Source organism: Chiloscyllium punctatum, chromosome 15 (assembly GCF_047496795.1).
Source record: "Chiloscyllium punctatum isolate Juve2018m chromosome 15, sChiPun1.3, whole genome shotgun sequence".
Lineage (NCBI taxonomy): Eukaryota > Metazoa > Chordata > Chondrichthyes > Orectolobiformes > Hemiscylliidae > Chiloscyllium > Chiloscyllium punctatum.
The window spans coordinates 38173449-38189357 of NC_092753.1; the positions used below are offsets into that span (position 1 = coordinate 38173449).

General features: G+C 40.9%; 1 protein-coding gene across 16 annotated transcripts in view; it reads left to right on the forward strand.

Annotated features, from left to right (window-relative positions):
• The window catches only part of dmd (dystrophin), a 1983813-nt gene that overhangs the window by 1413958 nt on the left and 553946 nt on the right, over positions 1 to 15909 (forward strand). For all 16 annotated transcript variants that reach the window (XM_072585000.1, XM_072584994.1, XM_072584999.1 and 13 more), the window contains 2 exons: positions 6168 to 6312; positions 10666 to 10815. In XM_072585000.1, the coding sequence (XP_072441101.1) occupies positions 6168 to 6312; positions 10666 to 10815 (295 nt within the window). The remainder of the gene's footprint in view (positions 1 to 6167; positions 6313 to 10665; positions 10816 to 15909) is intronic.

The following is a 15909-nucleotide window of genomic DNA, read 5'->3' on the forward strand; positions in this document are numbered from 1 at the left end:
CCTCCCATTTGCCAGTTGTCCCTTTACCTGAGAACAGCGTCCCTCAATTTTTTGGAAGTTCCTGTCTAGTGCTATCAAAATTGGCCTTGCTCCAATTTAGAACTTTAACTTTTAGACGAGGCCTGCCTTTCTCTATAACTAATTTAAAACTGTTATAATTCAGATCACTGGTCCCAAAGTGCTCCCCCACTAACACGTCAGTCATTAATCCTGCCTTATTTCCCAAGAGAAGTTCAAATTTTGCTCCTTATCTAGTAAGTACATCTACATACTCAATCAGAGCGTTTTCTTGAATGCACTTGACAGATTCCTCCCCATCCAAGCCCTTAACACTATGGAAGTCCCAGTTTATATTGGAAAGTTAAACTCCCCTATTCCTCTCACAGATATTTGAGATCTCCCTACATATTTGCTCCTCAGTTTCCCACTGATAATTGGGGGACCTGTAGTACAGTCCCATCAAGGTGATCAGCCCTTTTTTTATTTCTCAATTCCATTCACATAACTTCACTGGATGATCCCTCGGGAATATCTTCTCTAAATACAGCCATGATGTTTTCCCTCATCAATAATGCCACGACCCCTCTGCTCTCATCTCCCTTTCTATCCCTCCTATTGCATCTGTACCCCAGAATTAACTCAGGGCATGGTTAGGAACATGGAACTGGGATATCATAGCAATTACAGAAACATGGCTCAGGGATGGGCAGGACTGGCAGCTTAATGTTCCAGGATACAAATACTACAGGAAGGATAGAAAGGGAGGCATGAGAGGAGGGGGAGTGGCATTTTTGATAAGGGATAGCATTACAGCTGTGCTGAGGGAGGATATTCCCAGAAATACATCCAGGGAAGTTATTTGGGTGGAACTGAGAAATAAGAAAGGGATGATCACCTTACTGGGATTGTATTATAGACCCCCTAATAGTCAGAGGGAAATTGAGAAACAAACTTGTAAGGAGATCTCAGCTATCTGTAAGAATAATAGGGTAGTTATGGTAGGGGATTTTAACTTTCCAAACATCAGCTGGGACTGCCATAGTGTTAAAGGTTTAGATGGACAGGAATTTCTTAAGTGTGTACAAGACAATTTTCTGATTCAGTATGTGGATGTACCTACTAGAGAAGGTGCAAAACTTGACCTACTCTTGGGAAATAAGGCAGGGCGGCTGACTGAGGTGTCGGTGGGGGAGCACTTTGGGGCCAGAAACCATAATTCTATTCGTTTTAAAATAGTGATGGAAAAGGATAGACCAGATCTAAAAGCTGAAGTTCTAAATTGGAGAAAGGTCAGTTTTGACAGTATTAGGCAAGAACTTTCGACAGCTGATTGGAGGCAGATGTTCGCAGGTAAAGGGACGGCTAGAAAATGGGAAGCCTTCAGAAATGAGACAACAAGAATCCAGAGAATGCAGATTCTTGTCAGGGTGAAAGGGAAGGCTGGTAGCTATAGGGAATGCTGAATGACTAAAGAAATTGAGGGTTTGGTTAAGAAAAAGAAGAAAGCATATGTCAGGTATAGACAGGATAGATCGAGTGAATCCCTAGAAGAGTATAAAGAAAATAGGAGTATACTTAAGAGGGAAATCAGGAGGGCAAAAAGGGGACATGAGATAACTTTGGCAAATAGAATTAAGGAGAATCCAAAGAGCTTTTACAAATTTATTAAGGACTAAAGGGTAACGAGGGAGAGAATAGGGCCCCTCAAAGATCAGCAAGGCAGCCTTTGTGTGGAGCCACAGAAAATAGGGGAGATACTAAATGAATATTTTGCATCAGTATTTACTGTGGAAACGGACATGGAAGATATAGACTATAGGGAAATAGATAGTGACATCTTGCAAAATGTCCAGATTACAGAGGGGGAAGTGCTGGATGTCTTGAAACGGTTAAAAGTGCATAAATCCCCAGGACATGATCAGGTGTACCTGAGAACTCTGTGGGAAGCTAGAGAAGTGATTGCTGGGCCTCTTGCTAAGATATTTGTATCATCGATAGTCACAGGTGAGGAGCCGGAATACTGGAGCTTGGCAAACGTGGTGCCACTGTTTAAGAAGGGCGGTAAAGACAAGCCAGGGAACTATACACCAGTGAGCCTGACCTCTGTGGTGGGCAAGTTGTTGGAGGGAATCCTGAGGGACAGGATGTATATGTATTTGGAAAGGCAAGGACTGATTCGGGATAGTCAACATGGTTTTGTGCATAGGAAATCATGTCTCACAAACTTGATTGAGTTTTTTGAAGAAGTAACAAAGAAGATTGATGAGGGCAGAGCAGTAGATGTGATCTATATGGAGTTTAGTAAGGCATTCCACAAGGTTCCCCATGGGAGACTGATTAACAAGGTTAGATCTCATGGAATACAGGGAGAACTAGCCATTTGGATACAGAACTGGCTCAAAGGTAGAAGACAGAGGGTGGTGGTGGAAGGTTGTTTTTCAGACTGGAGGCCTGTGACTAGTGGAGTGCCACAAAGATCAGTGCTGGGCCCTCTACTTTTTGTCATTTACATAAACGATATGGATGCGAGCATAAGAGGTACAGTTAGTAAGTTTGCAGATGACACCAAAATTGGAGGTGTAGTGGACTGAGAAGTGGGTTACCTCAGATTACAACAGGATCTGGACCAGATGGGCCAATGGGCTGAGAAGTGGCAGATGGAGTTTAATTCAGATAAATGCAAGGTGCTGCATTTTGGGAAAGCAAATTTTAGCAGGACTTATACACTTAATGGTAAGATCCTAGGGAGTGTTGCTGAACGAAGAGACTTTGGAGTGCAGGTACGTAGCTCCTTGAAAGTGGAGTTGCAGGTAGATAGGATAGTGAAGAAGGTCTTTGGTATGCTTTCCTTTATTGGTCGGACTATTGAGTACAGGAGTTGGGAGGTCATGTTGCGGCTGTACAGGACATGGGTTAGGCCACTGTTGGAATATTGCGTGCAATTCTGGTCTCCTTCCTATTGGAAAGATGTTGTGAAACTTGAAAGGGTTCAGAAAAGAATTACAAGGATGTTGCCATGGTTGGAGGATCTGATCTATAGGGAGATGCTGAACAGGCTGGGGCTGTTTTCCCTGGAGGGTCGGAGGCTGAGGGGTGACCTTATAGAGGTTTACAAAATTATGAGGGGCATGGATAGGATAAATATACGAAGTCTTTTCCTTGGGGTCAGGGAGTCCAGAATTAGAGGGCATAGGTTTAGAGTGAGAGGGGAAAGACGTAAAAGAGACCTAAGGGGTAACTTTCACGGGTGGTACGTGTATGGAATGAGCTGCCAGAGGATGTGGCTGGTACATTTGCAACATTTAAGAGACATTTGGATGGGTATATGAATAGGAACAGTTTGGAGTGATATGGGCTGGGTGCTGGCAGGTGGGACTAGATTGGGTTGTGATATCTGGTCGGCATGGACGAGTTGGACCGAAGGGTCTGTTTCATTGCTGTACATCTCTATGACTCTATAACACCAAGCTGCAAGTAGTGTCCCTCCCTCACCCATGTTTCTGTAATAGTCATGATATCCTAGTCCAATGTTTTCATTCATGCACTAAGTTCATCTGCCTTATTTCTCAGGCCTCTTGCATTGAAAAAAAGTGCAGTTTAATTCATAAGTTTTCCCTTGTTCCCTGCCATGCGTCTGCCTGCCTTGTGAATTGAGCTTGTTCTCTTTAACTCCTGTACCAGCCTCAACCTTCTCTTGTCTCACAGCTGCTTTGAGTCCCCTGCCAGACTAGTTTAAGCCCTCCTGAGTCAGTCTAGAAAATCTCCCCACCAGGATATTGGTCCCCTTCAGGCGCAACCTGTCCCTCTTGTACGGATCACTTCTGCCCCAGAAGAGACCCCAATGATCACAAAATTTGAATCCCTGCATCCTGCATCAGCTCTCAGCCACACATTAATCTGCCCTCTCCCCTTATTCCAACTTTCACTCGCACATAAAGCTAAAATATTATGATCATTCTTTTTGAGAGATTACTAATGATTAAAATATCCGGGAATTAATAGCGTTGTACAGTAGTCTGCAGAGGAGCAGTGAATGGCAGAGCAGAATTTCAGGATTTGTGTATACATCTGCATCTGCATTAAATCCTGAAGCTACAATCGCATTCAGGGAAGTAATGGTGTTCCCCACAATCAAAAACACAGAAATTCTGGATATTTGATCCAAGAGAAGGCAGGAGCAGGCAAAGCAAGGGGCACAATTAATATCATGGAAATGATGCTCCTAATAGGTCTGTATCGACTGTGGCTAAATGAATCTGACCTTATTGGACGTAAGACCAGAGAGCAGAAATTAGGCCATTTGGCTCATCGAGTCTGCTCTGCCATTCAATCATGGCTGATAGGTTTTTCTACCCCATTTTCCTGCTTTGTCCCGGTAATCTTTGATCCCCTTGGCAATCAAGAACTTATGTTTCTCTGGTTTAAATATACAAACAACCTGACCTCCACAGCCCTCTCTGACAATGAATTCTACAGATTCACCACTCTCTCGCCAAAACAGTTTCTCCTTATCTTCGTTCCAAAGGGTCTTCCCTTTACTCAAAGGCTGTGCCCTCGGGTCCTCGTCTCACCTGCCAATGGAAACATCTTCCCAGCATTCACTCTGTCCAGGCCATTCAGTATTCTATGTTTTGGACCAGGCCAGACCCCCCTCAAAACATTTTCAGAAGGTAGCCCAGACTCTAACTTTTATTACCTCTTAGGCAGACTTAAGGTCAATAATCCAGGAATGATGCAGCCGGTCAAACTACTCCGCTAAAACAAACAGAATTTATTTAAGCAGTACAGAAGATACACAAACAAAAGAAAACAGAATTTAGAGTAACTTATTTGATAACCCAACTGACACGATATCACAACTTAACAAAACTGTTCCAATCCCTGCAGCATCCCATCAACACACTCCTTGGCAAAGGGTAAATTCAAAAACAGGGTCTTACAGCTCTTACCTCATCAGAGAGGAAGTCCAGGCAAGACCTCTGTTGAAACATGGAACTTCTTTTCACTATAGCTGCTTCTCGAGGTCCTCAGCAAGTTTCTGACTTCTTGCTAAAAAACTAAACCAAGCTTAAAAAAAAAGAACTGAACTGGGGGGACTGGCATTATTCAAAGCAACCATTTCCATTCAAATCAGCAACTCTGCCTTTATGACCTGTCCTGAAAGAAAATCAAGGTCAACATACTCTTGTTAAAGGGGCAGCATCGTCACATCTATAAGTTTCAATCAGCTCCCTCCCTCAGCCTTCTAAACTCCATTGAGCATAGTCCCAGAGTCCTCAAATATTTCTCATATGTTAAGCCTATCATTCCTGGGATCATTCTCATGAACATTCTTCAGATCTAGTCCAGGGCCAATACATCCTTCCTGAGATATGGGACCCAAAAATTGCTCTCACGGTTTGGCAAGACTGGCAAATTAGGTATCAAAGAATGTTTGGATTTCGTCTTTTACATGTGAAATTATGAAGGCACATCTATTGTCAACATTCTATTGTACTTTGCTATTACCAAAGGTTAGATATAATTGAACATAAATATTATCATTGATTTGCTGTGTGCACTCTGGGGAATTGATGAGATGTCACTTCTAATTTGCAATAGTCATCAATCTTAACCACAGTTTGTAAACAAATGGTAATATATTTACACATTTTTTGTCACTGATTCACATACAAATTCAAAATCTGAGTGTTTTTGCATCTTATTATCGAATTGATACTATTTTATTCTGCCAAATAATTTTCTGTGAATGGATTACACACATTTAATGAGTGAATATGGATGTGTGATATAATAGAGCCACATATCCGTTAATATGTATTTTGATAGGTGGAAGTGCAAAATGTAAGGTCAGGAGCATTTATTCTGCTGTATGTGTGAATGCGATAAACCTCTTCTTGATGAGTGTATAAATAGTGAGAAAGCACTGCAATACATTGTGCGAACAATTGCCTGATTAAACATTATTGTATTTGGTTGCTTGGTAATCTGTTCGCAGGGTTCAGCAGAGGCCCATGATGATTACTTTTTTGACTTCTTCGCAGAAAGTACATGTTCCAAACACGTAAATTGGGATTGAAATACTGACTGTGGAAATAGATTTGCAAAGAGTTGTTATTTCCAAATGTAATTCATGGCATTGATCTTCATTATTGTACCCATTACAGGTTAGAGGAGGAAAAACATATTTCAGAATTGCAGGAAGACTTGAATGAATATCTCAGCTGGCTTGAAGAAGCAGAGAGCATTGTGGGAATAGACCTTCACCCTGGAAATGAGCAGCAGCTAAGAGATTCTTTGGAGAGAGTCAAGGTAACAGAGCAGTATTGTTGAATTATGCTTTATCATCATGTCAAAGTTCTTTATATCAGTTCATTGTACATTTGTGTGCAAATGCATTCTTAGTTTCTTTCAAAAAATGCAAATTTGCTTGGTAGAAAACTTTAAAATTATCCATCATTCAGAATAATATTATAATTCACTAAAATTCCTTGTAAAATTCCAATGTGTTATTGAATTGTGGTAGTCAGCAAAATGATATTGAACTGCATCATTAAAGAAGAACCCAAATTTGATCACTGATTTACATGCCGACTGAAACTGAGCTCGGGTGGCAGGAGGGCAAAATATTCCCTTGTTGTCAAAAGGGAATTTGAGATCCTGTTCCTGAGCAGAATGAAGTAACTCTCAGCTAGAAAATCCATATATGGAATCATTACAAGACATGATTGAGTTCCATTGTGGTGACATGTACCACTCCCCATAGTCACTGTTAATGGGTTCACACATGAAGTCTAGTTCATTGGGCAAGGTACAGGCAGGCTACGAACACCTGTGTTGTCATAAATGCGTTGAGGAGGAGTAATGTTGAATAATTTGTGAAGCAATACAAATCAGTAGCAGAGCCCTCATTAGCATCACAAATGAATTTAACTCTGTTACATATTTTTCAAAAATGGCCCCATATTCTGATGGCCAGATGGTTTTTTTATTTCTGTAGCGTAGATGGGGGTGGAGCATGGGGACCCCATGGAATCTTCACTGTAGCAGATTCAGAGGGAATTGCCCATGTAATTTGAAGATTCAGATTGTCAATTTCCCTCTGTCTGGAAGTGTCTATTTGTCTCAGAGAATGTGAAGGTTTATGCTGCATTGAAATTGATAGTTACATATTGCAGCTGTAGACAATTAAAAACCTAATATCACTCATGGGTAACTATTAAACTACAGTTTACCAGACACTCCTCACCCGTCCCAAATTACAGCTCCCTTACCCCCTAAATTAAACCTGCCTCAAGCTCCTTCCTTGCTCACAGATCCTGACCTGACACATCTCTTCCCCCGTGACCTGTGTACCCTTCTGCTGGGCTAAACAACCTCCCTCCAGGGACATATTACCATCCCCTCTATCCAGTCTGGAACCTCTATTTTCCAACCTGAAACCACACAACTGAAGCAGCCCCAAATGGAATCTCCTGTCAGCAATGCAGAGCTCACTCTTAGCACAAAAAAAATATGATAATGGAGTGATCTATCATTGCCTCTTCCTCGGAAAATCTGACCAAATACTCTGCATTTAAATGCTTATGGCTGATTTAGAAAGTTGTTTTTTAAATGTTTTTTGCTCATTAATTTAGTTTTAAAGCACATTTCATTTAGAGGTGCAGATAATTGTGGAAGTTCTTAAAGGAAGATAACTGATCCTAAAATCTGGGAAGTGCACTGAGTGATCTAAAAGTTGTAGTTTTCCAGCCTCTTTAAAGTTTATTTTCTCTTCATTTAAAAAAAAAGGAAATTTATAAAATTAAACAGTGATATTATTTATGTCATTCTCCATTCAGTAATTTTCCTACCTGTCAATCATGCAAAGGCATTGACTGTTCTAGTGATATCTTCACCAGGCCCACCCTGTCATGGACTTAATCATAGAAAAGTTTTGAACATATTTACATGTTCAAGGTTAAACGAGGTACTTATGGAATTAGCCTTGAAGTTTCAATGATGCATTTTCACTCATTAACTAAATACGTGCTTCAATTTTGCCCAAATTAAGCTGTTGTACATTGCCAATCTGAAGTAAGAAGGCCAAAGTTCTAAGATCTCACATACCATACCTTCCCGGGGACAGGATGAAGTGAGGAAGTCTAGTTGCGAACTGGATAAAGCTGCTGGTGTGCTCTGCTCCATACTCGGAGTGTTGCTGCTCCCGGTCTCCTCGAGCTATGCTGTTGTGGATAACTTTTGGTTCTCAATGTCTGGAGATGGGCTTTCAGCAGGCCCCTCATGATATCTGCCATTTGTGAGCTGGAGGATGCTCATGTCCTTCTGCTCGTTGGAACCTAGCCTCTTTTGTTGTTTGTGGCTATCCCACTGTACATCTTCATCATCACAGTGCTGGTGTTACACTTGCTGCCAAAGTGTAGAACCTTGATGGTGGTCCTTTCCCACTGCACCTTGGTAGCAATTTCTTCAAACTTTAGTGCGTTCGTCAGCACATAATGCTGGACCTTGGAATATGCCAGTCTGTAACACTCAGTCAAGATCAACTCTTTACACTGGAAGACCAACAAGCTTCGGAGAAACCAAAGAGCATCTTTCACCGAGTTGATGGTTCTCCAGGCACAGTCAACATTTGTCTAAGTGTGTGTTCCAAGGGGTCGACCGTAGAGCACATAATCCTGCGTCACAGAGAAGTTCGTGAAAAAACATTGCATCTCTCTCAAGCCTTCCTTTGCAAAGGCACATTCCAGCAGGAGATGTGTGATAGAGTCTACATCCCACCACACCCCTTTGCCGGGCAGCCACTGTCAAGGGCATTGTGTGGTGGTGCAGGGAGACCAGGCATGCGTGAAGGATCTCATAGGTAGTGCCTTCTCCCCATCAGCCAAGCAATGTCTTGGTGCTCGTTGGAAAGTTTTGGCGATGAGCCATTCTATCAAATGACTTTGAGAGCCTGGTCAGGGAAGCACCCCAACGGAACCAACCCTCTCCTTTTCCCGCAGTATCTTGAGGATACTGTGTGCTGACCACTTGCTGACGGACTTGTGGTCAAAGGTGTTTTCCTTTACAATTTGTTCCATTTGGGACAGGTGATACAGAACCATCCGCGGAACAAGGCCAGGCTTATCCTTTGCAACACTGGAGACATGTGGAAGCTCAGTACGTAGTGACACTTGGCGTTTATGTAACAAGAGTCTATGCACAACTTGATGCAGCTGCACACAAAGGTGGCCATCAGGATGAGAGCGGCATTGGGTATGTTCTCACCACCCCCCTATCCAGAAGTTTATACATGAAGACAGTAAACTGCAGTTGGTAGAATAGATTAGTTTTACTCAAAAATATATATTATTCATAAAAGTATCTTTATATACATAGTTACTGAAGCAGTTTGGTTCTGTACAGTTGCATGTGGAGAAACAAACATTGGAGTTTTTACTCTATCCAAACAAACCAAAGGCATCTCTTGCTTGAACAAGACTATATTGACATGCTTTGGAAGCAGCGGGAATGGCCGTTAACTGAACAGACCTCAATTTAACTTTGGCACAAGGACTTCAGACAGTGGCCTTTTCCCACTGCACCCTAACTACCAGCTGCTTGAAACCTACACCAATCCAGGAAGATCCAGTTGACAAAGAAGTTCCAATTGACCAGCATACCTTCTCCAACCTTCTTTACAGCCACACTGACTGTGTTCCGATACCCTTGCCTGGTGCTTGCCATTGCCTTGGCTCTAGTTGGCTGTATACCGAATTGGTGTTAGGCCGAAGACAGCATAAGGATCACCCAATAGTAGCTCAGCTCAACTGATGATCTTCCAACATCCAATTGCAATCCAGCGATGATTTTGAAATTCTGTGATGACTCACAACTTGATGCTTACACTTGATCTTGGCCAAAAGGTTAAGAAGCAATATCGGATATGGTACAAAATTAGCAGTGTTAATTGCTTTTTCTGTTTCTTCTTCACTGTTATATTATATTGACTTAATCCAACTGAGTTATTTATTATGGATATGAGAATAAAATCAAACATGCAACTTTGTAAGGCCCCACAGCCCATTAAAGAATCTCCCTTTCGCAAACAACCTGCAATTTAAACTTTCTATTTACTTAAGCTTAAAATGAACCATTGCTCATAAGATTTCCAAATGATAGCACACTGAACTCTTATTTAAACCCCGAAGGCAATCAAAAGTAAACTCCAGAGCAAAATCTAACAAGATAAATCTTGCTATTAAACATTGTCATTTCTGTTCCAGTGGCAACTTCCCTGTGTTTACAGAGTTAGCTAGTGGATTGAGAAGGGAGACATTTCCCACTACTCAAGACCGACTGTGAACCTGCTTTTCTGGGTCATTCAGTTTCATGGATAATAGATTGTCTTGATTATGGAGGGGGAGAAAAATATATGCTGTCAGTTTTAAGAATATTGGACTCTCTAGTTCCTGTTTCCTCCGAGCGGTGCTTCAGAACCAACTGAAAGCCAGTGGTTTCCTGGAAGGAAATCCAGCCCAAAGTGTGGTTTAACATTTAATTTCACATTTTGTCGAACACTAATGTAGCACTCTCGAACTATATATGGTATTATCTGATTTTATTTTGGGCGATTACAAGCCACAACTAGAAAAGCACCTCAACTTTCTGTTTTTTTTTTCCCAGTTTCGCGTTGGTGAAATTCCTCCACGGAAAGGGAAATTGAAGCGAATTAATGAGAGTGGAGGAGTGGCACTCAAAAGTGCGACTCTGTTCCCCGACCAACGTTTTAGATTGGAAACTGGTCTCTTGCAGGCCAACAATCGTTGGACTAAGGTATGAAAATAGCTGTAAAAGTCTCACATTTCAGAGAATCTGAAACTTCAGTAAAGTGGTGGGGCTAGTAAGGATTAATTGATCAATCTAGGAAGAGAGAATCAAATGTTAAAAAAATACTTTTTGTTACATTTTCTTGCAAGAGAATTATTTTCTTTGATCTGGGTGTGCATACATTTGTGTCGGTGTATACGTTTGCAGGAAGGATTTTATTATGAATCAGTATTTCTCATTGACTTACTTTTCCATGTTGGGAGTGCAGAATCGGGCAAGTGGGTTTTGCAAATTGGATTTGGTAGAAAATGTCTCACAAAGCAAGCCCTAGATGTGTGTTTCGGAGGAGACAGGTGTTAATGGGAGTCAGGCCCACTGTTCCAGGCAAAGGTTTAAAGCAGTCCCAGTGGCTTCTGGGTGTAAAGGCAGACTGTGTGAAAGGTTAACCTCAGTGAATTGGGACTTTGTTCCAGTTGGTAAAAAAGCAAAAACAGCTTTCTAGCCTCACACTTGTCTTGGCCCAACTGCCTAACCATGGTACCTCATGAATCCATCCACCCCCATGACCAATGCCAACATAAGCATGTTACTCCCACCTGCAATGCCAATCTATGCTGTTCCATGCACCTCCTCACCCATGATCCTTTCTGACCTCTATGCTAACATGGTGCCAACTTACATGTCTCTGCTCCTCACCCATTCACTATCTTTTACCCTCATACCCTTCATTCCAACTTACCGGTATCTCCATGAAGAGATCTCATAACCCATATTCAAGTAAAATAAAATAAAATTTCCAGCATCTGTTGGTGAATTCACTATGTAGAAAATAATTAGCATTGATACAAACCCATTTACTATATTTATCTTCCTTCATTACTTAATTCCTTCCTTAAAAAAGGCAAGAATTTGTACTTTTAGTCCCACTTCAAAGATTTTATGAGCAACTGGGGCCGGCCATCATACTCTGAATCTACAGGCATGCCACTGTGATAATGATAGGCTATGAAAACAGCCATGCAGCATAAATCCAATAATTTAACCCCCAGAATCATATCTCTTTACACTGCACGCAGTTCCTTCATAACTTTGGAGTCCAGGCGTTTTAAGAGACTTAAAAGCTTATTAGTTCCCTTGACAACTTGACAGTTTCAAATAATTTATCTAATTTTTATACAGATTTATGTTTACTTTTAACAGTCTTGAAAGACAATCTCTCACAGGTATCCCTGGATCAATCCAGGAGAAGATGTTTCCACTCGGAGGAGAGACTAGGATCTGAGGGTACAACCTCAGAGTGAAGAGACAACCCAATAGAATTGAGATGAGGAGGAATTTCTTCAGCCAGACGGTGAAAATCTTTGTCACAGAAGGTTGTGAAGGTCAAGTCATTAAGACAGACATAGATAGGTTATTAATGAGTCAGTGAATCAAGGGTTTTGATGAGAAGGCAGGAGAATGGGGTTGAAAAATCAATCAGCCATGAGTGAATGGTGGAGCAGACTTGATGGGTCAAATAGCCTAATTCTTCTCCTATATCTTATTTGACAAGGCCAATATTTATTGTCTATTATTAATTGTTATTGAATGGAGTGGCTAGCATTGCTCTTTCAGAGGGAAGTTAAAAATCAAGTACATTGTTGTTGGCCTGGAGTCACATTAGCCACACTGGATAAGTTTAGCAGGTTTTGTTTCCCAAAGAACTGTAGTGATCCAGATTTTTTTTTTACCATATTTGGTGATGGGTTTATGGCAACCATCATTGACGCTCGCTTCAATTTTAGCTTTTAGGAATAGAATTTAAATTCTACCAGCTGCCATGGTTGAAAATAACCCTGCACCTCCAGATTACTGGTCCAATGACATGACCACTCAGGCGCAATCTCAGCTGTGGTGATCCAGATGGTGGAGGAGGAGGAGGTATTTGGACATCATCTTAGAATTGTAGTCAGTTTTTGTGTTTCTGGACTGTTTTGAATGGTCAGTTTAGGGTCATTTGATTTTGGGGGTAGCGCATTGTTATGGACCAGACCAAACACCCTCAAAATATATTAAGAAGATAGTCTAGACCCTACTTTTTTCTTATTTTAAAGTTCAATGTAAGGCATTGTATTCTAGATGCAATCTGATTGTCCAAACGACCAGACTTGAAACAAAGCACACTTTATTCATGCACAATAATTAAACTAGGGACAATAAAGAAAAGAATTGGCTTAACTGTGTGTCTATCAAAATGCTTAGCAAAATAACATTAACTTAATGTATTATTTCAGTTCTGCTATAATGTGGAAGTTCCATTCTCGTGCAACCCTGTGTGATGAGAAAATCACGTAATAGCAGTACCATTTAAACTAATAGGGCCGGTATCACACAATAACCAATAAATTCTTTAACAGTTTGCACGATAGAAACAGCGTCCCCACTTCGTCATTTGTGTTATTATGAATTCACATTCACAAAATGCATGTTATAGCAGATTGACCTGTAACATCCCATAACACACCCCTGGCAAAGGCAAATTCAGTAAAATGGATAGTCTCATATGCAATTCGAGCAACACAAAGTAAACTCCAGCTTTTGGCTCTAACAGAGAAAGGAATGAGAGCTTCCACATCCAGTCCCAAGACCCCAGCTACAACTGCTGCTGAAAAACTTAAACTAAAAATCCCAGTTCTGTGGGAACTTGACTCCACCCATTCAGGGTTCTTCTATTGCTCCAACTTAACAAAACAAAAATCCAAGGCCCAACAAGTTGTTGATTTTGTTTCTTTTGGAGCAGATGGCATGTGTAAAACCTTTGGGCGGCTACACAGAGGAGCTGTTGGTGCCAGTGACAAATCTGTCCTGACTGGAGAGATTGTATCTATGAGGGATAGATTGGAATGGGGATGATAAGAAAAAATGGGATAGCATGAGAGGGAGAGGATGAATAGGAGGGATAGAATGAACATGGGCAAATGAAATAGTGAAGTGAGTTAAGTGTGTAAAATTGCAGGGTCAATGTGAAAGCTGTACTTCGTGCCAAAAGTGGAGATTCACACAGCTTTTATTTAAAATTTTTGAGAAAAAACTGTCCATTAAATTAAAATTACATGAGTGTTGATTCGATTCGAATAGGTGATTCTCACTGAACTAAGGTTGGCCCTCTGGCTGATGGTAATACTAAACTGCCTCTCCACAGTATTACAGATTATGTTGGACTAATTTCTGTTGTTGTAAATGACCTACAGCAACTTATGGATGCTCAGTCTAAGCTGGTGGATCTGTTCTGAATCAGTGCTTCTCTCATGTTTGTAGTGCCTTACAACACAAAGAGGTGTGTCCTCAGTGTGAAGAAACTGAGATCAGGTGGTTGTTGTCTGATCAATAAGGCAACACTCCCAATGAGGGCATTGTAGTGAGTTTATTGAGAGTGTCTTTGTTGTCTCGATTGACTTTGCATCCACAACACTAAGCAGTGGTCATTCCTTCCAATATAGTCAGGGATGTCTATATCTGTAGCAGGTAAATTGTTGAGGATGATGTCAAGTCAGCTTTTTTCCTAAAGTTACTACTTCTGCCACATGCTGAGCATAGTGGCTATATCACTCAGGACTTATCTAGCAGTGCTGCAACTCAGTGATGCGCATTGAAGTCTCCCACCTCAAATGTATTGTGTGCCTTTTCTTCTTTCAATGCTTTTATGAAGTGGTGTTCAATATGGAGAATGGATTCATCAGCTAGGGCAATGAGTCCAGACTTCCAAGGCCACTTGTACCTACTGCATATAACTGCATGACCACTTCTAGTGGGTCTGTTCTGCTGAGGGGATAAGGATTAGCAATCAAGGAATTGGAACATTGTCTGAAGATATGAAGATACCAAATGGTGGGTTATCTAATTGCAACAATGCTCCCTATGAGGACATTGCAGATTTCCTGGGCTAGTGTGTCTTTGTTCTATTTGTACACAAGGTCAATGTCAGCTAGTCTGTCCAGTTTTACTTTTCTACTTTTCCTTGATGACTTGATGCATTTAAATGGACTATCAGGCCATTTCAGAGAGCAGTTATGAATTGACCACAACAGTGTAGATTTGAATTGCTATTTAGCTATGATTCACCCAGGGACAGCATTTCCTTCATTAAAGGGCATTATTGAGTCAAGTAGATTTTTGACAACAATCTGGTAGTTTCGCAGTCATTGTGAGGCTAGGTTTTCAATGCAGACTTATTTAATTATCTTTAGTTAAAGTTCTACAAATCCAGAAAATTTGGAACACATTTCATTCCATTTTCTTTCAGCATTGATAGTTCTTTTGTTTTCGTTATGCATGTGGATTTTCTTGCCAACAGAAATGTCTAAAAAGGGTGCCTTCAGATTGCCTTTGAGCTGTAACAACTGATAATGAGGAACTGTGCTTGCCAATATTTCCAGTGCTTGTTGTATGGGACCTGTTGGGTATCACAATTGTGTTAGCAGTTTTCTTATATTTTTTATGGCACAGAAAAATGGATTGATAGATTAGGTTCAGAGCCAATGACCCAAGCCTTTCATGGTTTGCTGTATAAATATAACACAAATCTTATTCCTGCGCCTTTGTCAGTGAAAAGAGATGAGCTGGATTATTAGAGAGCAAGCAGGGTGCCAGAATTCCCATCTGCCTCATTCATTTAGTACAGCCTTTCAGACTCCTACACTCTGTGTGATGAGCATTTTTGCAAAACGCTGACAGTGGCCTCATCCGGAGCACTTTTTAAATATGGATATTCAATAATGGAGTTAAATATATGTAACTGAGCAAGCCAATCCATTGTGATTCTAAGTATGCATTCATTGGTTTCACTGTCAATTTTTTGTATGTTTGCAACAGCGAGATAATGCAGGTTAAATTAAATTGTTTTTTTAACATCAGCCACTGAGAGAGGCCTTTAGCAGGTGCGTGGTTTGACTGCTCATGTGGAGCGTGAGACAGATGGATGTACAATAGCTGCAATGTACCAAAGTCATAGCAAGATCATAGTTCACATTAAGCTGCTTGTTTTATGCCAGTAAAGATTTCACTTATAGCCCTATCAGACTCTTCAAAGCTCTGAAACAATCTTTGTTCCAATCCCAGTTT